This window comes from Cimex lectularius, unplaced genomic scaffold (genome assembly GCF_000648675.2).
Source record: "Cimex lectularius strain Harlan isolate CLEC.00 unplaced genomic scaffold, Clec_2.1 scaffold26, whole genome shotgun sequence".
NCBI classification, from domain to species: Eukaryota; Metazoa; Arthropoda; class Insecta; order Hemiptera; family Cimicidae; genus Cimex; species Cimex lectularius.
In genome coordinates, this window is record NW_019392721.1 from 1,142,044 (window position 1) to 1,168,240 (window position 26,197).

Genomic DNA, 26,197 nt, shown 5'->3' on the forward strand with positions numbered 1-26,197 from the left:
ATGAGAGAGTGTGAGAAAAGATAAAGAGGAAGAGAGAGTGAGAGGGACATACAGGCAGAAAGGATGATATATAACATAAATATTATAGAGAGAAATGGATAAAGATGTAGTTATATAAATAAATAGAGAAGCATAGTTGAATACAAAAACTGAAATTTGCAAAGATATGTGGAGAAAGAGATAGAGAGGAAGTGAAAGAGAGAAATAATGATATAACATGTATGGAGATAAAAAATTTTACAGATAGATTATTGGAGGAAAAAGGAGAGTGGAAGAGGGAGAGAGAGAGAGACCAAGAGTGAGAGAGTGAGAGAGATTGAATAAAAAAATCATGATCGGAGAACAAATTGTGTGACAGCGAAGTGTTGGAACTTTTGGGCAAAGGAAGGATAAATAAAATTTCTAAAAACATATACGTTCATTATAAGATTTGGGTTTTTGACTTGTAAAAATAAATAGAAATCAAGAAAGAATGAGTGAGTGAAAGAAAAAGAGTAAACGAGAGAAGATAGAGAGTGTGGGGAAGAAGAAAGTGAGTGAGGGGTAAAAAAAATGTATAATCATTTAAAGTCATATATTTAATTATAAGATTAAAGGAGGAAGGTATAGATAGAGAGTGAGAGAGAGAATGAGGGTAGTTGAGGGGGAGATGGATGATTGTATCATCATTGTAAACATTATTGAAAATCAATTCGCTCATTCCTAACATAGGATACAGCTCCATCACTTTAATTTATTATAAAAAATTTTGTTAAAGGAAGATGTAAATAAATTTTAAATTGTTAATGAAAACCGTACATTTCGTTCCATCTTCAAAGGGTGCATAAATTTTTTTAACATTAAAGAAAAGGTAGGGAACGTCTCGGTAAAACTCCCCCCCCCCAAAAGTAAAAAATAAAAAAAGAAACTGCCGGATTATACTTTACACCCGCAAAAGTCTTTCATACAATTATTAAATATTTAATGCCGCAACGTTCGGAACAACCTAAGCTCCAGGGCCCTGTTGAGCTAAAAAAGAGGGGCATAAGTTAAGAAAAAAGTGTCCCTTTGATACACTTTGCCATTTCTCTCCGTTGGAATGGGACATAAAACATAGGATGAGCTATAAAGAAGACAAAGCGCCAAGTCCACGCGTGGGGACAGTTCCCTTTATACAACTATCCCACACGGCCTGACATATAATAATGTGAACAACATATCTAACCTGGAGTAATCCCTACATTTACACGGGCTTTTATTCTCAACCCAGATCTAATTGACGTGTTTAAATTGTTTCTCCTTGATTTATAACAAACGTTCTAAATACTAAATCGACAGAATTTTAAATGAGTATTACGAAACAACAAGGATTTAATAATACACAAGCCGAATGAGAACATTTATCCCAGGTTTTTGGAATATAATTCAACCGGTTATTTTAAACAACAAAGTATTGTACAAATGATTATTTAAATGGAAAATTATTCGCCAGACGTCTATTATTTTAACGAGTCCTGAATTTCAGACTTAAAATAATCCTCTACCGTCCTTTAAATCATGTTTCAAAGATGACGATTATTCCTGTTATATTAAACCTTTATTAATTATTTTTAATGAAGGATGTTTTTCCGGTGACCGATTTGATATTTCCGATTTGCTATGTTCTCATCTGATTCGTATTCATTTTTGGCCATATTTTCATCAAGAATTATTGTTATTAAATTCAATAGTATCGTGGTCCGCTTGACCAATTAATATCTTACAATTAATTAAGGTTTTCACTTGAGATAAAAAGTCAATGGCACGAGCGGGATTCGAACCCACGATCTTCGGCTTGATACGCCGCTGCTCTAATAATAAGTACATAAAGATTAAAATCAAGTTCACTAATTTCGTGGTCCGCATGACCAATTAATATATTTCAATTAATTAAGGTTTTTCAGTTGAGATACAAAAGTCAATGCAAAGAGCGGGATTCGAACCCACGATCTTCGGCTAGATACGCCGCTGCTCTACCACTTGAGCTATCGTGACCTCGATCCACTCGGAACCAACCTCCCATCTCAACCGCACATTTTGAATTTTCCCTACTTTTTGCCATTTTTCAAATGTTGTGCCCTTGAATTTTTTATCTCAAATGAAGACCTTATTTAATTGTAAGATATTCGTCAAGCGGACCACGAAACTAGTGAATTTAATAAGTTTAAAATAAAGTATACTTCACTAAACCTCTCCGTGGCCATTGCATTTGTCGCAGAGAATCATGGAAGAATAATTGATTACACTTTTGAAAAATGGCAAAAAGGAGGGAAAATTAGAAAGATAGGTTGAGATGAGTGGTTGGTGTCTGGGTGGATCGAGGTAACGACAGCTCAAGTGGTAGAGCAGCGGCGTATCAAACCAAAGATGGTGGGTACGAATTCCGCTCGTGACACTGACTTTTTTATCTCATCTGAAAACCTTAATTAATTGTAATTATTCTTATTTTTGTACTTATATGTAATAAATCCAAAATCAGTGAAAACAGGGTCAAGAATGCGCAGCACAAGACTAAATTTGATTAATCCAACCTGTGGAAATAACAACCCTATAAGCAAGCAGATATACCTGCCATTGCGCTGCAAAAATATTGGTGGTTGATGAGCATTTGAGGTAATAAGTACGATGACTAACTTTTCCAGGTTAGCAAAACCCAACCCAGATAGTTTTACTTCAGAATGGGTTCCAAGTTAACGCAACAGTTTTGTAAATTGCTTTTTAATACAAAGTATTTGTCAAATAAATACATTTTGCCTTAGATAGAAGGTTCTTATTTACAATTAATTAAGGTTTTTAGTTGAGATGAAAAAAAGTTAATGGCTCGAGCGGGATTCGAACCCACGATCGTCGGCTAGATACGCCGCTGCTCTACCACATGAGCTATCGTGACCTCGATCCACTCGGGCATCAACTCCCCATCTCAACCCCACCTTTGGAGTTTTCCCTCCTTTTTGCCATTTTTCAGCACTAAAGCGCTCCGTGTCCATTTCATTTGTCGTCGAGAAACCAATCCGATTACACGACATTTGAAAAATGGCAAAAAGGAGGGAAAATTCAACAGGTGGGGTTGAAGTGGGAAGTTAGTGTCCGAGTGGATCAAAGTCACGATAGCTCAAGTGGTAGAGCAGCGGCGTGTCTAGCCGACGATCGTGGGTTCGAATCCCGCTCGTGCCGTTAACTTGTTTTCATCTCAACTAAAAACCTTAATTAATTGTAATGTATTAATTGGTCAAGCGGACCACGAAATTAGTGAATTCAAGTTCTATAATTTTATTATGTGTGTTTTTAATTTTTTTTTTAAATTAACGTAAAGTTATCTTTAGTAAACATCTCTTAATCAATTATTGTGAACAATTCAATGGTCTATATATCCCTGCGTCTGTATATATTTTTAATCTAAGTTTCTAGATTGAAAAAAATCTGTTTTTAGAAATTTTAATTATCCTTCCTTTGCACAAACGTTCCAAACAATTCGCTGTCAAACTCTTTGTTCTACTATCATGATTTCCTGATCATTCTTTCTCATCCTCCCTCTCTCTTTTTCTATATATGAAATTATTTATCTGTATACCAGTCTATATAACTATTTCTCTCGCTCATTCTTTCTCTCTCTCTTCCTTTCTGTTTCTATTTCTTTATGAAAATACCAATTTATGTATTGAACTTTCTTTCTCTCATTCTCAAACCCTCTCTCATTTTTCTCTCTTTTAATCTCTCAGCTATTCTTTCTTTTCTCTGATACTCACTCTGTCTCTTTCTCTTTCTCTCTCTCTCTCTCTCTCTCTCTCTCTCTCTCTCTCTCTCTCTCTCTCTTTCTCCTTCTTTACCTAGTCATTATCAATCAATCTATGTATTTAAATATCTGTGTATATCTCTCTCTATATTTTTATAAGCTTCTCTGTCTCACTCTTCCTCTCTCGTTCTTTCTCATTTCTTATCTATCTTTAACTCTATCTCTTTCCCTATCTAAGTAGGTAAATATCAATTTATGTATTCAACGATTTTTCTTTCTTTCCCGAACATTTCCTATTTTATTCGCTCACTTATCCTTTTTTACCTTTTTTAATCTCACACACTCTCTCACTCTCTCATTCTATACCTAGCCAATTATCTATGTATTCAACTATCTGTCTATATGTGTGGTGTTTTAGTGGCCGTTAGTTAATGATTATTTGGAGGTCACGAGATGCGGTGTGATGTGAGTTAGGATTTAGAAAAACAATTTCTTTATCTTGCAATGTTTCGATCTTTATTGAGATCATCTTCAGGGCTCAAAGTGCTTGTTTGAGAGTGCCCTCCGTACATGATACCCAATAATGACACATCTACACAGAAAAACATTTTGAGCCCTGAAAATGTACTCAAATAAGATCGAAACGTTGGCACGATAAAGAAAATGTTTTTCTAAAAAACTACGTCACACCTGACCGCATCTCACGATCTCAAAATATTTATCTGTATATACCTCACTATCTTTATAAGCCTTTCTTCGTCTCTCTCATTCTCTTTCTCTATTCTCTATCTATTTTTATCAACCTCTCTCATATACATGTATCTTTCTTTTTATTTTTTTGACTATCAATCTACTTGTCTTTCCATATCTCTCCTTCATGAGTGTATGTGGTTATGCTATATACAATTATAGCATTATATTGCACTGTGAAAATATATTTCGTTCATGACCGACCGGGTGAGTCGGGTTTCAGTAAGTTTTGATAAAACGTAAGTAGAGTTCTCTCTCTCACTCGCCCTCTCTCTCTCACTCTCTCTCTCTCTCTCTCTCTCTCTCTCTCTCTCTCTCTTTCTTTCTCTCTCTCTCTCTCTCTCTCTCTTTTTTCTCCCAATTTATCTTTCTGTCTCGTGAGTTTATGTCGTCATATGATATCCGATTGATTATTTTATTATGCTAATACAATACATCACTGTGGTGAAGCTGAAATCGTCAATGAGAAAGTTTTGCGTCTGTGTAAACTGTTTTTATTATTTTTTATCTGTAGTAAGCGCAATCCAGCATAACACTTAAAATTTTCATTGACTTTTATCAGAGCATCAATAGGAAAGTATTCTGTTTATTGTAGAAATATCTTATTTTCTTATAGAACATATATGAATTTCAAGCCTTAGTCCAGCTTTTTTTATTAAAGATACGAATAAATAAATTTAAAAAAACGAAGTCATTTTTCAAACAGACAGACCTTCTTGGAGGAAATTAACTCAATTTTCTACCTCTCGTATGTTACTGTGCATTATATACGAACGTTAGAGTAAAAAAAAAAGTTACAGACATTGATGATGAATAGCGCATACGTCCCCTGTGGTTGAAGAGTGGGAAGGAAAAGTAGTCCCGAACACTCATCTTTCGTGATGAATGGTCAACCTCATACACGATGCCCTTGTTCGGGATTAATGAACCCCCTTTCGACCCCTTTTGTTCCGGACGAGGGAGAAAAGAAATGTAAATAATAAACTGGAAGTTGAAGAAAGGGAGTACGCGATCAATGATTAATGTCAAATTTGATGTAAAATAATCACAAGCAGAAAAAAATCTTTACGATATTTAAAAGATTTTTAAAAATAAAATAAAGTCTAAACATAAACGAATGAATTAAAGTAAGAATTTGTCATTTCAGACTTTTTCATAGGTTTTAGACCTCTACCAAGTGGAATTTTGGATAATATTAAATATTAATGCATGTTTTAGAAAAATGATAAAAAATGAATTGCACAAAGGGTCCATAGCAGTAGAATAAACCTTTTTTAAATTGATTTTACATATTAAATTTTTATTACATATTATTGCGATATATAGTGAATTATTTTTCTGCGTTATGGAACTAAAGATGTTCTTGAATTTTATCACGGTTTTAAAATTAACTAAATAATTTATTTCAATTAAAAAATCTTTATGCAAAATGTGTGGTGATTAGTCACCGTTAATCGTTAATTATGCAAAGTATTGGTTGAGATAAAAATGTCAGTGTCATGAGCGGGATTCGAACCCACGACCTTCGGCTAGATACGCCGCTGAACGAAACTTGAGGTATTGTGACTTCGATCCACTCGGACACTACCTTCCCATCTGGTTACAAGAGTAATGGTCTTGATCTCGAAAACAGCTATTTCATAAAAATTTATCATGAGATCAGTACAGAGAGTGATAAAGAGTGTATTGCTCTGCGAAATCCCACAACTGCAGAGAAGCGCAATAGAAATATATATATTTTATGCACACATTTATTGTTGAGGTTTAGGGTGAAAGTTTGTTATTATTTTCAATTAATTAATCTTTACGAAAGGTTTTGGTTGAAATGATTGCTTCAAATGTCACCGAGAATCCAATCCTGATTGCACAGCATTTGAGAAATGGCAAAAAAAAAGGAAAATTGAAGAGGTGGGTTGATATGTGAAGTTAGTGTCCGAGTGGATCGAAGTCACGATAGCTCAAGTGGTACAGCAGCGGCGTATTTAGCCGAAGATCGTGGGTTCAAATCCCGCTTGTGACACTGACTATTTTATCTCAACCAAAACTTTAATTAATTGAAAATTTTCTTCTTATTTGCAATTAATTAATCTTTATGAAAGGTTTTGGTTAAAATGATTGGTTTAAATATCGCCGAGAATCCAATCCTGATTGCACAGCATTTGAGAAATGGCAAAAAAAAGGGAAAATTCAAGAGGTGGGTTGAGATGGGAAGTTAGTGTCCGAGTGGATCGAAGTCACGGTAGTTCAATTGGTAGAGCAGCTGCGTATTTAGCTGAAGGGCGTGCGTTCGAATCCCGCTTGTGACACTGACTTTTTTATCTCAACCAAAATTTTAATTAATTGAAAAGTTTGTTCTTATTTTCAATTAATTAATCTTTATGAATGGTTTTGGTTGAAATGATTGGAAATGTCGCCAAGAATCCAATCCTGATTACACGACGTTTGAAAAATGGCAAAAAGGAGGGAAAATTCAAACGTTTGTAGGTTGAAATGAGAAGTTGGTGTCCGAGTGGATCGAAGTCACGATAGCTCAAGTGTAGAGCAGCGGCGTATTTAGCCGAAGGTCGTGGGTTCGATTCCCGCTCGTGCCATTGACTTTTTATCTCAACAAATACCTTGTATAAAGAATAATTAATTGAAATAAGTTATTTTGTCAATCGTACCACGAAATCTAATTGATTAAATAATTTATATTACAAAGATTTATCTATTTTTTCACAAGTAAATCAGTAATTTCTTTTCAATTATTCAAGATTTTGGTTGAGATAGAAAAGTCAGCGTTACAAGCGGGTTCCCAGATTTACAGACATTTGAAATATGGCAACAAGGAGGAAAAATTCAAAAGGTAGGGTTGAGATGGGAAGTTAGTGTCCGAGTGGATCAAGGTCACAATAGATCAAGTGGTAGAGCAGCGGCGTATTTAGCCGATGGTCGTGGGTTCGAATCCCCCTTGTGACGCTGTCATTTTATCTCAACCAAAACCTTAATTAATTGAAAAAGAATTTATTTGGACAAGCGGACCACGAAACCTAATAAAATGTAAATCAGTAATCACAAAAGTTTTATTCTTGTAAGCATAGAATTATCTTGGTAGGAAAACTTTTAGAGGTATATCAACATTCTGAAATTTTATTATATATATATATATATATATATTAAGAAAATACTTACCATTAACATACAAATAATAAAAATTGTACTTTGTAGCATAATAAATTATGAGAGCAAGATTGATCGTGATCAACGTAAATGAACTTTTTTTCTTGAAATGAAGTTATAAATTAAAAACATAAAGTGCTGCTCTCGAAATTAAATTTTACTCCGGGGTCTCTGTGCCCAGTGGAAAAAAATTAATTGCGACATTGCATGAAAGGGTGACTTTTACTGGAATGTTCTTACACGCCCTAACCCACTTATGGATTTGTTGAATTGACCAGAACAGTTAGAGCCTGGCGTTTTGTTCAATTGTAGTTTATTCCTTTGACTTGAATATCACGGAACCTAACTATTATTACGGTTATATACGACTTTCACCAGGTAGGGATATTTTAAAATTTTAAATATCGGCCGGATATGGATAGAGTCGACTACCCTCCTCATTGAGGCAGTACACTTAAAGAACATGATTAATTTTCTACACCTAAAACAGGATCCATTTCACGACATACTTTCGGTATGGATACATTCTTAACTAAAAAAATGGTGAAAATACTTCACCCTCCTGATACATTTTTGATTAGCTGGATGAATAATTTTGTTTTGTAGTACAAAGGTTTGGTCTATTGAACAAAATTTTCATAAGACGTCCAAGCTGAGCTGATCAATTTTTATCGTTTTTATTTGAGAAAAAGATGTTTTTTAAAATGGTTGAAGTTTTAAATTCTGTTTATAAATAATGGTTACATTATTCGTTATAATATAATTGTTATTTGTCGTCTTCAAAATGAAGAATTTTAACGGCTTGTATGTGGACTCCAGAGTTATTATATTTTTTCTCATAAATTTGCTCTAAGGAAGGCAAAATATATGAAATCATGGCAACTTAGAAATGTTTTATACATTCAACCAATATCGAAAATTAAAAATTGTAGATCGATAATTAGTTCCAGGTTGATAATTTTGGCATACATTTTTCTTCCATGGCCAATGCATTTCCAACGTTGCGTTCGCCGAAGATTGTCGATTTTGTCAACAACAAACGATTTCCTAATTTTTACTTTTGAGGTGTTTAGTGACCGTTAGCCAATGATTATTTGGAGATCGTGAGATGCAATCTGGTGTGACGTAGGTTTTAGAAAAAAGCATTTTCTTTATCATGCCAACGTTTCGATCTTTATCGAAATCATCTTCAGTGCCTGGGATTTACAAACATTGAAATTTAAGAAATACATGTAGTATGTAGAAATAATTGAATTTATAGAATGCAAAATAATATTTTTTTATTCAATGAAAATATTTCTACTCACTCAAAGTGTACTTTGATTGAATATAAAAAATATTTTTTTGGATAGTATAAATTCAATTATTTCCACATCCCACATATATTTGTTAAATTTAATCAATTTTTTTAAATCCCAGGCCGTGAAGATGATCTCAATAAAGATCGAAATGTTGGCACAGTAAAGAAAATGTTTTTCTCAAACCTACGTCACATTCTTGTGTGTCGTGTTGACAGTGTCAGGCATACAAGATTGTCCCAATTACGCAGAATAAAAACACTTTGAGCCCTGAAGATGATCTCAATAAAGATCGAAACCTTGGCACGATAAAGCAAATGTTTTTCTAAAACCGAGGCCACACCAGACCGCATCTCACGATTGCAGAATAATCATCAACTAACGGTCACTAATCACCAAACGTTTCACTCTGTATTTAGATCATCATCAGAGCCGGGGATTTATAAACTTTGTTGAAATTTTACAAATACATGGAGGGTGTAGAAAAAAAATTGAATTTATACAAAATGTCAGGCCCCGATGATGATCGAAATAAAGATCGAAACATTGGCCCGATAAAGAAAATGTTTTTCTAAAACCTACGTCACACCAGACCACGCATAGGTTTTAGAAAAAAACATTTTCTTTATCGTGCCAACGTTTCGATCTTTATTGATATCATCTTCAGGGCCTTGAATTTATTAACATTCTTTAAATTTTACATGTTTTTTCCATATTTTAAATGTGTTTGTAAAATTTAAATAATGTTTATGAATCCCAGGCCCTGAAGATGATTTCAATAAAGATCGAAACGTTTGCACGATAAAGGAAATGTTTTTCTAAAACCTACGACACACCAGACAGTATCTCACGATTTTCGAATAATCATCGACTAACGGTCACTAATCACCACACATGAGTTTCAAGCTCGAACGGGACTCGAACCCCGATCTCCTGATCCGGAATAATTTGTCAGCTCAACCATACTTTTGCATAATAAGTAATTATTTGGGTTAATTGGACCAACTAATAATATACAAGATTTATATATATTTTGATGAAATAAACATAAGTCTGATTTATTTTTCCGAAACAATTGCTTGTAAATATCCACGATCTCCAAATAATTCCAATTTTTTATTTTTTTTATTACAACACAGTGCTCTTTGCCTACCGGATTTAAGTATTTCTCAATATTCAGTATTTGATTTGTGTGATTTTACTATTCACTCATCTATCTGTCCAATGCATTCTGTAGAAAACGCAAAAAATTTGGCTCAAATGCCCTCGAGACAACGTTAATTTGGAGAACCTGAGAATTTTGTCATTAATTACACAATTTAATTATCAATGTAAAAAAGCTGCATTTAAATTGATAACAAACAATGTTATTTCTATGATTATTTATGCCATAAAAAATATTTGGATTAAAAAGGCTGTTGTTTCTTTAACCATTTCATACAGTAAAATATTCATCTTATGAAGTGTCGTGTAGTAAACCTCGGAATCTCGATAAAGTATAAGTTAAATATTTAATCTTGATCATTACTGAAATTATCACCAACTTGATAACAAAGACAAGTGTATAACAATGAAAAACCGAGTGACGTTTGAAAAGAGAAGCTGTTGCCGTTTTACCCGAACAGACTTCATTACTTTATCAATAGAGGCTTGAAAACAAAGCACCCCTTCGCATGTCAGCCCTGCGTGACCCCTAATGACAACCCCGTACAGATCCTGTACTTTGTAATATTAAACAAGTCGGACAACACCCATGACCTCAACCGAAGAGCTGACACTTCACACGTTGAATATTTCACTGAGTCGAAGTGTCGAAGAAGAATTCAAATCGGACTTTTTAACCATCATCCTCCTCTTTCGGCGGAAATAATTGTGAGCTTTTACCCTGCTTTGGGTCAGTCTGGCCAGTATTGACTTGGCCTCGAACCAGGGGACTCGCATGAACGATATGCCACTTGGCAAATATCAATTCTCTATATCCATCATCATCCTCCGCTGTCATAACAAACATTCCATACTATATTACAGCCCCATATTTCTCGGGGAGAATCAAAAACATAGCGATGATTTTACAGTTTCGCACCTACATTTTGATTTAGTCCGCCAAATAATTTGAACATTATCCTGCCAAATCTCAAAACAGTTACCAAGCTTAAGGCAAATTAAGAATATCTTTTATTCTATTTATCTCTTTCTATATAATCCTGAAAGGATAATCTGGCCATTACCAACACATTTTTCCCTTCGTCGGCACTTTTCACCTCAAAGAAGCCGACGCCTTATACAAAAATGTCTTTTCTATACCGACATCCTTCCCCACCCTTTCAAAATCCAACGTATATAAACACAAAATAGCAAAATCTTACTGGCACTCTCGAACGACACGCAAGAATGGCACAATTACACAGAAGACAAACACTTTGAGTGAGTAGAAATACTTTCATTGAATATAAAAAATATATTTTGCATTGTATAAATTCACTTTTCCACATCTAAAATGTAATTGTTATATGTAAACAATGTTTGTAAATCCCAGGCTCTGAAGATGATCTCAATAAAGATCGAAACGTTGGCATAAAGAAAATGTTTTTCTAAAACCTACATCACACCAGACCGCATCTCACGATTTCTGAATAAATATCTTTTGAGTTATAACCAATCAAATAAAAAATGAGTGCTTGAGATAATGATTAATGTTTTTGATAATGACCTAATGATTCGTATTAATTAGTTAGTAAAATTACTATAAATAGGAAAAAACTAAGTTGGCATTTTTACTGACACATTATGTGGATTTTCAAATGATTTAGTTGATTTGTTGTACGATTCATGTTGTAGAGTCTAACAGTTCTATTTCGTAAAATAATGTGACATGAGTTGAATTTTAAACTGAGTAGATCGAGTAAATGCATTTTTCTGTCTTTGTATGATTAATTCATTGAATTTTGGGTCGAACAAGTTGGTGAATTATTTATTAATCGAGAAAAAGATGAGTGAAAATTGTAAAAAAAAACCCACAAAAATACTTAATAAGCAAGAAAGGGGGGCGTCGGTGGCTCACATAGTTACAAATGGGATTTTTTTTTCAAAAACACCGGCAACCCGAGGATTGATGTAACCTCTGCTGTTGCAAACCATCGACCCACTCTGGGAGCCGTAGCCCACTATGCGTGGAACTACGGCACGACGGGTAGTGTGGGTTGAGGTTCGAGACCCCGAAACGGCTCACCTCGAGTTCTCATCCACGGCCCTTTTCTCAATCCGGGTACCTTCATTCTATCCTGTGACCCCTCCCAACACTTGGTTGCAAGGGGGGGTACCCGGGCACAAAACAAAGGTGTAGCCCAGATGGCGTGGCAACCTCTCTAAAGAACAAGTTGTACTCGTGTCAGCCTAGGGTCAGCATGGGCGGCGGGTGCCTTAGCAGAGTCACACGAGGGCCAGTGCACCAGATCCTGTTTGCATAGACGGGGGAGGGTGTATGGCCATCTGTACCACGGGGTACCACGGGATTTCGTGGAGCTTGCGCATGGCCAATGTATTAAACCTGGTCCTCACGGGAGACGTTGCGACCGGACGACAGCATGTAAGCGTTGAGGACGTCATGATCATGCTACAGTCCCTCGAATGCGTGAGTAAGCGATTGGAAAAGGGTAGTGATATCGGCGGTTTCTGACGAGTATGCTTTGCATTGTTGTGCGTATGACCGGCGTGGTACCCTTGGGGAAGCGAAGGATCGGACCACCTAGGCTAGACCTATGGAGTCCCTCGATTACGTGCAGCAGGTGTAGGCTGAGCTCGATAAGAGACCTTTGTCCGTAGACAGTGCTCATCTAGGGGGTGGGTAGCATTCCCACTTTATAATCCGAAACCGCTGTCGGGGCGTTCCCGAAAGTTTCTACGCTGGAGGAGCCTCTACACTCAGAGAGATAGAGTCGCCTTCTCTATCTAGGGAGTACGCGAGGGGGGGGACGGGCTGATGTATTTCGGCCCGTTAGCCCCTCGCGTGCGGCGTACGACCCGACGCACAATGCGGGCCCGACCATTCGGAGTGGACAAGCGGAGAGCGTGGTTACTGACCCTTAGGGGCCGGGACTCCACTACACCAATGCAGCGGCGGTAACACTTTTCCGTCGTATGCAGAAGTGCGTCAGCTCTCATCTTGAGAATCAAAAAATTAAAAGCCAGGTGCGGACGTTAAAGATCCTCTTGTCTTGTTGACGATGAGTAAATCGGGGTAACAAACAATTCCAAATTCAGCCCTAGTTACACTGGGAATGGATTCGTGGTGGTACGTTGTGACGCCCCTGGCGGGAACTTAAAGGCTGTCTTCTTTTTTTGACCTTCGTGTAACTTGCGTATGGCCAGCGTTATTACACCCGGCCTCACAGGGGACGTTTGACCTGACTACAGCGTATAGACGTTGAGGACGCGATGATTATGCTGAATAGTCTCTCGAATGCGCGAGTAAGCGGATGGAAACGGGTAGTGAATCGGTTTCGCTGGATCGAGTATGCTTTGCATTATTGTGCGTTGACCGGCGTGGTACCCTTGGGGAAGCGAAGGATCGACCACCTAGGCTAGGCCTATGTCGTCCCTCGAATCCGCATAGCAGGTGTAGGCTGAGCTCGATAGGAGGTTTTACAGTAGGCGGTGCTCATCTAGGGTGTGGTTAGCAATTCTACTTCTCATACTGTGTGAGAGTTCTCAGGAACCTCATGTTGCAAACCATCGTTAAAAAAAATAAATAAAAGCAAGAAGATTATTAAGAAATACATACATACCTAGACCTAAAATCCAATGGGAAAAATTTAGATTTAATGTTTCATAAAATAAACCTGAGTGCTATGCAGCTGAGAAAATGGTTTGTTTACCGCACAACTGACTGAATGAGCAAATTAATCAGCGAACGAGTAGATAGGTCGATACCTAAAATATAATTGAATCAATATGAACGTAAATTTTTCGATCATTGATGATGGTGATTGACAAATGTACGATTGCTTTCCTACTCCGCAGTTTTAAGATGTCTTGTTTTGTGTGCTTTATTTACTAACGTCACAAATAATTTACAGGATGATCATGAACCTTATAATTGAACATGTGAATTAGACAGTATGTGAATAACTTAGACTGCCTTACTAAATAAATATATAAGTAAGTAACTAGTTGATTGTCTGGATAGATTAACAAAGAATTCTGATTCCCTGAGAATAAAGAGTAGTTACAGCAATGATTAAATAGTCAACCTACCTAACCTGTTGATTGAGTTATTGAAAGATTAAATTAATCACTGGGAAAATTATTGATAGAGTGATTACTTTAGGAAATTAAATACGTAAATAATTCATAAATTACATTAATGAGAGAGTATGTTAACAAACAAATATTTGATTTACTGTTTAATTGAATGAGTGAATACATATTCGATGGATCGATCTAGTGAAAAATTTAGTATATTAAATTGAATGTGTTTATTGTTTGTTCGCTTCGATTAGTCGCTTTCTCTTTCTCACTCAACCTCTCTATCTCACTCTCTCTCTCTCACTCTCTATCTCTTTGTCTTCTTTCCCTAGAAATCTATTAATCTTTCTGTCAAGTATCTATTTATTTTTCGTTCCCACTTATATACGAACCCTGTTTTCTCCTTTCTCTGGAAAGACACAATGTTACCTGGTCGTGAAAAATTTTATTTGTCCAATTTATTAATACGTTCATTTTTTCTCATTTTTCCAAACATGTCCAACACTTGAACATCTCTCTCTCTTTCTTTTTCGTTCTCTACTTTTCTATTTTTTCCCTCTCACTTCAACTCTCCCTCTTTCTCTCTCTCGCCTTCTCTCTTTCTATCTTTCTATCTCTTTCCCATTCACTCACTCACTCACTTACTCACTTTTCACGTTAGATATAAACATGTGCCTTGAAACTATTCTTTCATTATGGAGAAATAAATAGTTCATTAGCTTATCAACTTTATCTCCCTCTCCCACTCACCCTCTCTTTTTCTCTCCCTCTTTCCCTATAAATCTGTTTATCTGTTTGTCTAAGGATCTACTTATCTTTCGTTCTCACCCACAGACGCAACCCTCCCGTCTAAAAGGTTATCGAACTTCAATCAATCAATTAATTCGAATATTTGATTGATCTAAGTTTTCCCCTGTCTCTACAAAGACACAATTTTAGCTGGTCAAACAATTTGGTATTTGTCCAATTTAACACGTTGAATACATCTAGCTGTCTCTCTGATTTTCTATGTTTTTCCTCTCACTCTCTCTTTCTCTCTCTCACCCCCTCGCTCTCTATCTTTCATTTCCTCTCTCTCTCTCTCTCTCTCTCTCTACCTACCTATCTATCTATCTATCTACCTATCTATCTTTCTCACTCACTAACTCATCCACTTACTTTTCACGTTAGATGTAACCACGTACCTTGATACCATTTTTTCGTGATGGAAAAATAAAAAGTTCATTAGCTTATTAATTTGATCTCCCTCTCTCACCCCCTGTTTCCCTATAAATCTGTTTATCTGTCTGTCCAACTGTCTATTTATCTTTCGTTCCCAACCACAGACGCAACCCTCTCCCCTAAAAAGTTATCCAATATCAATCAATCAATTAATTCGAATATTTGATTGATTTAATTTTTCCCCTGTCTGTATAAAGGCACAATTTTATCTAGTTATAAAAAATCATTTTTTGTCCAATTTATTAAAAAATTTATCTATCCTCCTTTTTTCAACCATTTCTACACTTTTTGACACGTTTAACACATCTCCCTCTCTCTCTGTTTTTCTATATTTTCCTTCTCACATCCTCTCTCACTCGTTTTCTCTCCTTCATTCACTTATTCAGTCACTTTTCACGTCAGATTCAACCATGTTTCTTGAGACCTTACTTCGTGATGAACAAATAAGTAATTCACGAGCTTATTAATTTTGCCTGCCTCCCGCTCTTTTTTTTCTCTCTCTTTTTTCTCTCTAAATCTATTTATCTGTCTGTCTGAGTATCTATTTATCTTTTGTTCCCACCCCCAAACCCAAACCTCCACCCTAAAAAGTTATCCACTAACACATCTCATCTCTCTCTTTCTGTTGATTAATATCTTTTCCTCTCACTTCCTATCTCTTTCTCATTCTCTCTCTCTATCTATCTATCTCTCTCAATCCCTTACTCGGTCGCTTTTCAGGTCAGATTAAACCATGTTTCTTGAGACTGCAATTTCGTGATCAACAAATAAATAGTATAATAGCTTATTAATTTTTTCTCTCTCTCACTGTCTCTCTCTCTTTCTCTCTCTCCCTCCATATTTCCCTACAAATTTATTTATCTGTCTGTCTAACTATCTATTTATCTTTCGTTCCAACACACATACGCAACCCTCCCTCTTAAAAAATTATCCATTAACACATCTCATCACTCTCTCTCTGTTTTTTAAACCTTTCCCTCTCACTTCCTCTCTCTTTCTCTGTCTCTATCTATCAATCTCTCTCAATCCCTTACTCAGTGACTTTTCACGTCAGATTCAACCATAGTTCTTGAGATTGCACTTTCGAGATCAACAAATAAATAGTTCACTAGCTTATTAATTTTATCTCCCTCTCTCTCTTTCTCTGTCTCTCTCTCTCTCTATCTCTTTCTTTCCATTTAAATCTATTTATCTGTCTGTCTATGTATCGATTTATCATCCCTTCCCACCCACCGACGCAACCTTCCCCCTAAAAAATTATCCATTAATAAATCTCATCCCTCTCTCCCTCTCTCGCTCTCTCTCTCTTTTATATCTCTCTTTTATATCTCTCGCTCTCACTTCCTCTCTGTTTCTCTCTCTCTCTATCAATCTCTCTCAATCCCTTACTTAGTGATTTTTCACGTCAGATTCAACCATATTTCTTGAGATTGCACTTTCGAGATCAACAAATAAATAGTTCACTAGCTTATTAATTTTATCTCCCTCTCTTTCTTTCTCTCTCTCTCTCTCTTCTTCTTTCCTTTTAAATCTATTTATCTGTCTGTCTATGTTATCTTCCCTTTCCACCCACAGACCTAACCCTCCACCCTAAAAAATTATCCATTAACACATCTCATCCCTCTCTCTCTCTCTCTCTCTTTTATATATTTCCCTCTCACTTCCTCTCTCATTTTCTTTCTCTATTTATCTATATTTCACTAGCTTATTAATTTTAGCTCCCTCTCCCTCAGTCACTTTTAGCTTCAGATTCAACCATGTTTCTTGAGACTGCACTTTCTTGATCAACAAATAAATATTTCATTTGCTTATAATATTCTTTGTCTGTCTGTCTGTCTGTCTCTCTCTCTCTCTCTCTCTCTCTCTCTCCCTCTCTCTCTCCCTCTGTATTTCCCGTATAAATCCATTTATCTCTCTATCTATTTATCTTTCGTTCCCACACACACACACGCAACCCTCCCCCTTAAAAAGTTATCCATTAACCCATCTCATCACCCTCTCTCTGTTTTTTTATATCTTTCTCTCTCACCTACTCTCTCTTTCTCTCTCTTTATTTGTCTCTCTCTCTCAATGACTTACACAGTCACTTTTAGCTTCAGATTCAACCATGTTTCTTGAGACTGCACTTTCGTGATCAACAAATAAATATTTCATTTGCTTATACACATTCTCTGTCTCTCTCTCTCTCTCTGTCTCTCTCTCTCTCTCTCTGTCCCTCACTCTTTCTCTTTCTATCTATATCCCTATCTATCTGCATATGCATATATATACTTATTATCATATCAAACGAACAAAGAAAATTAAATGATAGAAGCTAATCTCTATTAAACGTAAGAGAATTATTATTTTTTTACTAAGTAGTTTGTAACTACAAATAACTAAATATATTTTAATATTTAAAAACTTTGTAAGAATATATAACGTTGCTGTCCATTTTTCCTGAAATTATCAGTCATTGTTCCGATCGATTGGCGTTTATAAACGCCATCCATTTAAGCTTTTCTTCATTTTGCTCAATGAAGGAGATAATAAATTGCCGTTTGTTTTAATAAGTTCAAATGGCCGCGTTCCCATCGGTCGTTGGGTTGATTCGATTAGAAAACAATTGGGTTTAAATTAGATTCCATTTTTTATACAGTAAAAGATCATTAGGGTAATCGCAGAACAATCAAGTACAGTTGGCGAGTTTTATCCGGGACAACGCTACCGAAAACTCAACTCATTTGTTCATCGTGATGGATGAAAGCTCGCCCATTCTTTTATCTCACGCAGTCATTACTCCGCATCGCGCCCTTCTCACGGCCCTATTAGCCTCCTATAAAAAAAGTTTCTTTTCCGAACAACATTCACCAAACGTCGGGCCTTTCTATCACATTTTTCTTACGAATCCTCACCTGGCAAAAAGCGGGGAATTGTGCTCGGTGAACGTCGATGAGAGTTCGTGCAGGGATTTGGCCGTGACTTCCGTTAGCCCGTAATAAGAAGTCAGGTTGTATTCTTGTTGCCATTCTGCGTAGCTTTCCTTCTGGTTGGCCATATTGAGATCGAGGTAGTACTGGGTGAAGTCCAAAACCTAAAAGCATTTTCAATCATAAACAGATCAAAAAATTCTAAACGGATTTTTTTATAACAATATACATACTTGTCCAGTGCTAGTTTCAAATTTGTAAAGGCGCACTCCAGGATTGTTAGGGCCACTCGATATCCTTCTTGGAGAAAGCGCAGGTGCTAGAAGCATCCAATTAACAGGCCGACCTGAAATTAAATGTAAAAACAAAATTAATAAAAAATAATCCATTGATTAAGTCACTATTATTAATTCCAATTAATTAAGGTTTTTAGTTGAGATAAAAAGTCAATGTCACGAGCGGGGTTCGAACCCACGATCTTCGGTTAGATAAGCCGCTGCTACCACTTGAGCTATCGTGATCTCTATCCACTCGGACACTAACTTTCCATCTCAACCCCACCTTTCGAATTTTCCCTCCTTGTTGCCAGTCAGTCAGTACAAAACGAAAAATAAATTCTTCTTGATCCAGATGATTGTATTAATTACATAGCTTTGAAAAGAAAAAAAATAATAAAGTTAACAAAATTGATTAAATTCACCAATTTCGTGGTCCGCTTGACCAATTAATATATTACAAATAATTAAAGTTTTTAGTTGAGATAAAAAAGTCAATGGCACGAGTGGGATTCGAACCCACGATCTTCGGCTAGATACGGCGCTGCTCTACCAATTGAGCTATCGTGACCTCGATCCACTCGAATGAATTTGAATTTTGAAAAATCGCAAAAAGGAGGGAAAATCAAAAGGTGGGGTTGAGATGGGAAGTTAGTGTCCGAGTGGATCGAGGTCACGATAGTTTTTTTATTTTTTTTTAAATTTTTTTATTGGCCTTATGATCTTGCATATTAGCCATAGTACGAATTCTTGTGTGTTCAAATTGGGGGTTATCGGGAAAAAAGGGCCAGAGGCGACGGTGGGAATCGAACCCACGACCGCGGCGTGAGAGTCTCTCATGCTAACCACTCGGCTACCGCGGTCCCCATGGTCACGATAGTTCAAGTGGTAGAGCAGCGGAGTATCAACCCGAAGATCATGGGTTCGAATCCCGCTCGTGCCATTGACTTTTTTATCTCAACTAAAAACCTTAATTAATTGTAAAATTGATTAATGTGAACCTCCAACCAAACGTGTTTTGTGTGCGATATCAAGTAAAAAGTTACAACAAAGTCATAAAAACGATAACGCTTGTTAATGACGTATTGATTTAACAAATGCTTTAATTCTGAGAAATGCAGAAGCAATTATTTATGCTTTATTGTAGGCAATAACATTATATGTGAGAACATAATTTCACTCTTTATTGTTTCACTAGTAAAGTTTTTTTATAAATACAACATATAAAGCTGTGATGATTTTTTGTAAAATACTCGATTTTTTTAATTGTGTGCACTAAAATATGTTATTTACCTGTATCTAGTTAAAAGATCTGTTATTGTTTTTTGCTCCCTTATATACTTTCATTTTATTTCAAAAGAAGTAAAATCTATCAAACAGAAATCAATTCGTTGTCTCGTTTTTTTAAATTGTTATATTGAAGGTGGAATAATTGTAATCTCTGGGGGAGTAGAAAAGAAATGAAATGGAAACCTTACTTCTTTAAGGTCATACGGATTTTGTTAAAGTAAAAGAAGTATTTTTTCATAAAAAAGTCTCGATTTTCGGTAAGGTAAGGAGAACCTGAAGATGAAAGTAATGATGGACCAGTTCTTGAGTTTCACCTTGGCACTGTTACTAGCAAAACAATAAGAGGAAGAAATGATAATGGGCCGTTTGGTCTTTGACCCACGTCGATCTTTTCTCTTTTCACGGTTGGATATCAGACATTGGACAGAAAAGTGGATCCTTTCAGACATTTCCTTTTAAAGGCCGTCAAAATCGTGTCCTTTGTGTGACTTCTTTCGATCCCTTTGATCTTTCAAAAAACTGCTTTGACATAGGGCTTTTCTTGGTTTTATGTTCAAGTTACGTGCACTGGAACTGGCCGGCATTATTGAAATTATTCAAACTGTGAATTGTCGTGATGTGAAACAAGAAGAAAGAGAAGGCACGAAAATAATTAAGGAGTTTAACAGCAAACCAGTTCATGACATCCTTAAAATTAAAGAAAGTTTTTACTCGATTTCTAAATTATCACAATTATGCTTTGTTATTAAAATGTAAAAAAACTTGTATATTGCTATTACATTTACTATTCCATGACTTTTATTACAGTTCAAGGGTTGTTGGGTTTAAATATAGGTAGGCTCAGAAGGTAAAAGTTTTATTATCGTTACTGGTGTTACTCGTGTTATGAAACAAATAATGTTTAATTGGACAGGCCGAGTACTTAAAAAAACAAAAATCTATATTACTTATACTTTATAATATAAATATCTGCAAAAAAAGTTGAAGATTATCTACACATCAATCTAGTGTCAACCTGGTTATATTCTTGGCGCACGAAAAATACGGATCAAGGTTTGGACTTGAAAAAATAGGCAAATTTAGTTCTATATACGTAGGCAACTATACGTCGACCAAGCTGTCGGCGTATATTTCTAAATGATTTAGTCGGTCCTCAAGGAAATTGGAAATCGCCTGTAAAAAACTTAAATATGTCAATTGGTAGACCTATTTAAAATCGTTTTGCTCTGCTGATGATCTTAAAAAAGTTCGAAAGCTTGACAGTAATAAATGAATTTGCTTATTGTTCAAGACCATAACTTGATCTGAAGAGTTTGTAAATGAAAAAGTGGTTGATACTCCACGCCACTCGAAAATCGTTTTTCGTCAATAAAATATTTCCTTAAAAAAAGCACATACGCGGTGCAACATTATGAAATAATTCACTAATTTTCGTGGTCCGCTTAATATCTTTCAATTAATTAAGGTTTTTTAGTTGAGAAAAAAGGCAGTGTCACGAGCGGGATTTGCACCCACGACCTTCGGCTAAATACACCGCTGCTCTACCACTTGAGCTAAAGTGACTTTGATCCACTTGGACACTAACTTCCCATCTCAACCGCACCTTTTGAATTTTGAAAAATGGCAAAATGGAGGGAAAATTGACACTGAATTTTTATAAGTTAAATTAAGTATATCTTCGCTAAAGCTCTCCGTGGCTATTTCATTTGTCCCCGAGAATCAAATAGATTACACAACATTTGAAAAATGGCAAAAAGGAGGGAAAATTCAAAAGGTGAGGTTGAGATGGGAAGTTAGTGTCCGAGTGGATTGAAGTCACGATAGCTCAAGTGGTACAGCAGCGGTGTATTTAGCCGAAGGTCGTGGGTTCGAATCCCGCTCGTGACACTGACTTTTTTATCTCAACTAAAAAACCTTAATTAGTTGAAAGATATTAAGCGGATCACGAAAATTAGTGAATTATTTCATAATGTTGCACCGCGTATGTGATTTTTTTAAGAAAATATTTTATTGACCTTCTTTCTGAAGAAACTCAGGGAATCGATTCTACTCTTCGTTTGGAGTAAAAAATGCTCAGGAGAAAATTGAGAATCTTGAAGATGTTCGTAAATTTATGTTTTTTCAACTTTTCACTGCCTTCCCACATAAAAACGCTTGCAACTTCCAAAATGTTGAGACTACAACAAATCCAATTACACTATTTGAAAGAACGCTAAATTTGCTGTATGATACTTCTATTTGCAATACTCTGAATGACATAAAATGTTGGTTTTTCAACTCTACTAGAACGTTATTTTAAAACCTGGATATCAACGTAAAGCATATTAGATGAAGAAGTTTTTGTGAAATTTGACAAATTGTAGTTATTTTTTTGTAAACTCAGTAGAACGTGCAATCATGACCAAAATTTTAAATTTTGTAATTTTGACATGTTCCAATTGGCTAACATTGTATGTCATTCAGATTATTTCAAAAAAGTATCTTACAGTAAATTGAGCGTTCTTTCAAATGGTGTAATTGGGTTTGTTGTAGTCTCAACATTTTGGAAGTTGTAAGCGCTTTTATGTGGTAAGATAGTGAAAAGTTGAAAAAACCTAAATTGACGAATATCTTCAAAATAGAGAACTTTCCGAAAAATTTTTCCTGAACATTTTTTGCTCCAAACGAAGAGTACAATCGATTCGCTGAGTTTCTTCAGAAGGAACTGGGACACCCTGTAGATATATAAATGTACATACGTTGCATATTTGTTTGATTATTAATCTTCTAATTTATTAATGTATTTATCTAATTTTTTTATTCATTTATTTTTTTTGTAATTTAATTTTATTAAATTTAAATTGATTATCCTATTTATTATGCCAAATTACTGTTATATTTTATTATTTTGATGTTGTTTTTATATTTGTTCATATCTGTGGTGATTAATGACCGTTAATCGATATTTATTTAGAAATAGTGAGATGCGGTCTGGTGTGATGTAGGTTTCAGAAAAACATTTTCTTTATCGTGCCAACGTTTCGATCTTTATTGAGATCATCTTTAGGGCCCAAAGTGTTTGTCTTCTGTGTAATTGTGTCATTCTCGTGGGCACTCGACAAGACCCGAAAGAATGAAACAATTACACAGAAGACAAACACTTTGAGCCCTGAAGATGATCTCAATAAAGATCGAAACGTTGGCACGATAAAGAAAATGTTTTTCTGAAACCTAAATCACACCAGACCGCATCTCACGATTTCTAAATAAATTTGTTCATATTATTGACTCCTGTGAATTTTCTAAAGCTACTCAACTCAATATGTATCTAATTTCATTTTGCTTATATCCTATTTTTTGTAATTTTCCACAAATACAATATTGTAAAAAACCTCTACATTCAGACTAGAGATCAAATAGATCAATTATTGTGACTTACGCAGTGCAAAATTATTAAACAAACTGAAAATTAAGTTTTTAAAGGAACAATTTCAAGTATGAAAAATCTGTGCTTATAAGGAAAACTTCTGATTACACTACTCTATTATTATCATTTCCATGATTGTCCATTAATAAACATCGATGTTAAAAAAGTTCTTTCCCTAACTTTTACAGACTTTTTATCAGCTGGATATAAAATAGACTAACCCATTTCATTGTAGACTACCCGGAACGTGTCGGAGTGCAGATGGCCGAAAAATTGGCCGACGATGATGTCCGAATATTTTCTGATCAGCCTGAGAAATCTCCTGCTGTAGTTTTCTTGAAAATGCGGCAGGGCTTCGGGCTGCCGCTCGTCAGCTCCGGGAGCCATATGGCCAACGATATATACCTGAGAAAAAAAAAACACTTAAGTCATAAATTTGAAAAGCATATTTGACCAGAAAATATAGGATACGTGTAAAGTTATCAATTTTACCCTCCAGCCCAATAAATTTATTTTATTAGATTAATTATCGTCAATTGTTAAAGGAAGCCGTAATGATAAGCAACGTTGTAAGACTTAATTAACCCACCTTCCAATTACACCCTTGGACGTGGATGAGGGAAGGTATAAATTTCCTATTACAGAAATGATGTGATCACTTCAGTAATGAACATGCATTGGCAAAAGGACAGCATGACAGACCCTTATGGCAAAAGGAACAGACAAAAAAAGGAAATGAAAATGCCAAAAGCGGTTGATGATGATAAAAAAAAAATTTTCAGTTAAAAATTAATGTTTCAATCCCATTTTTACTTCACTTAGTCCTTGAAAGCCATATCTGATTTAATAATAATAATAATAATAATAATAATAATGGAAATGGTTATTAGATATTAGATTTCGAATACCCATATAGCACTGAGTATTGATTTTTATAAGAGATAATTTCTTGAAAGTTTAGTTTTTCTTCCATTTAAATCTATTTGGGTGAAGTTCAGTTTTATTTATTTGTGTTAATTTTCATAAAACAGGTTAAATAAAGAATTATTTAAGTTTATATAACTTTTGGTGGTGTTTATATCATTTTTTCCTTCAGATCCATCTGTTGTCATTTATTTTAAATTTTGAACATTCCCTGAATTTATTATAATTTTTAATGTTTTAATGTCTCTACCCCTCTATTTTTCTTTTTATATTTATTTATCTATCTCAGTCTATATAAGGGATATCTTGTTTTACATGACTCGGCTGAATTTCTCTTGAAAAATGATTATATCAAAAAGACAAAAGATACGAGTTTAATATTTTTTAGTGTAGTTTCATTTTAGCTTTTCTTTAGAAGGGAGTTATTGTTTCAGTTGTATTTAAATAGCAACATCCAGTTGATCCACATTTTCAAAAACTTTCACGATTACTACAATGAAACTGGTTAAAAAAGAGACAGAGAGAGTCAGAAGAGAGAGAGTAAGAAGAGAGAGAGTAAGAAGAGAGAGAGTAAGAAGAGAGAGAGAGAGAGAGAAGAGAGAGAGAGCGAGAAGAGAGAGAGAGAGAGAGAGTGAGAGAGAGAAAGAAAGACAGAAGAGAGAGAGAGAAGAGAGAGAGTGAGTGAGAGAGAAGAGAGAGGGTGAGTGAGAGAGGAAGACAAAAGAAAGAGGAGATATAAAAAAACTGAGATATGACATATAAAATCGAGTAATGAGCAATGTAGGGCAAAGAAAAGATGGATTATTTGTTCATTGTTAATTAAAGGGGGACTGCTCCTGATTTTCGTTACAATTAATCCCTTCCAAAAAAATTTTTTTCTTGTCACTGTTCCCAACAAAATTCAGGCGGACTATCTAATCCAGTTTATCTCTCAACTCTTCCTTCAATCTTCTTCTTTCTATATTTATAACTAACTTTTCTTATCTTGAATTGCTTGAATCCTCTCATCCTACTCTTCCTTTGTCAATCTACCTATTTCTCTCTTTCTCTCTCACGCACAGACTTTCACTATTTCTCTTTTTTTTTCTCTCTCTTTCTTCTTATCACTCTCGCCCCTCTCCCACCATTCACTCTTTAACTCCCTCCCTCCACCCTGTCACTCTCTCTCTCTCTCTCTCTCTCTCTCACTCTCTCTCTCTCTGTCTCTCGCTCTCTTTCTCCCTCTCTCTTTAGTTTTACTCCTATCATTCTAATTTTCTTTATAACAATTCTACTTCTTAAAAAGCATAATTTCAATCGTAATCAATACGCTTTTATACTTTTAGCTATTAATTTCAGTTGTGCTATTATTAAATTGTTTGTACTACATTTTGGAAATTTGTATTCATTAATTTTGTTCTGTTAAACATTTTTAACCTATTTAGTTAAACTAGATCAAGAAGAAAATAAGTAGGTAGTACTTAAATCGAATTGTTATTGTGATAAAAATAAATCAAACAAAAAATTTTAATGTGCATTCCGATCGTTTGTTTTGAACTTTATTCTCTTGTTAAATATAAATGTTTGCGCTTTTTAAAGTTGCTGATTTTATGAAGTTTATTTTATTAAGTTGCATTATAAACATAAACCGACATACGGAATTAATTCTTCGTTCAATATGATTTTATAAAAATGTTTCATTGGTAGGCATACAATTGTACAATAAGTATTTCTCTTTATATATTTTCTAATAAACATAAAGATCACGAAATAGGTAAAGGATTATTTTCTTAGCATATTGATTATTTTTAAATTATAGGCTTTTGGTCAATTGTCCTGGCTAACTAAATATATGTGCAAGGTTTTAGTTAACTAATTAATCTTTAAATAGAGTATTTGTTGAAACAAAAAAATAGTGTCACGAGCGGGATTCGAACCTACGAACTTCGACTAAATACGCGGCTGCTTTACCACTTGAGCTATCGCGAATT

At 35.2% G+C, this 26,197-nt stretch overlaps 1 protein-coding gene across 4 annotated transcripts in view; it reads right to left on the minus strand.

Moving 5' to 3' along the window:
* LOC106664028 (acid sphingomyelinase-like phosphodiesterase 3a) overlaps positions 1–26,197 on the minus strand; it is a 794,759-nt gene that overhangs the window by 12,407 nt on the left and 756,155 nt on the right. For all 4 annotated transcript variants that reach the window (XM_024226658.1, XM_014389387.2, XM_014389388.2 and 1 more), the window contains 3 exons: positions 23,525–23,708; positions 18,566–18,678; positions 18,318–18,496 (listed from right to left, as the gene is read on the minus strand). In XM_024226658.1, coding sequence (XP_024082426.1) covers positions 18,318–18,496; positions 18,566–18,678; positions 23,525–23,708 — 476 coding nt within the window. The remainder of the gene's footprint in view (positions 1–18,317; positions 18,497–18,565; positions 18,679–23,524; positions 23,709–26,197) is intronic.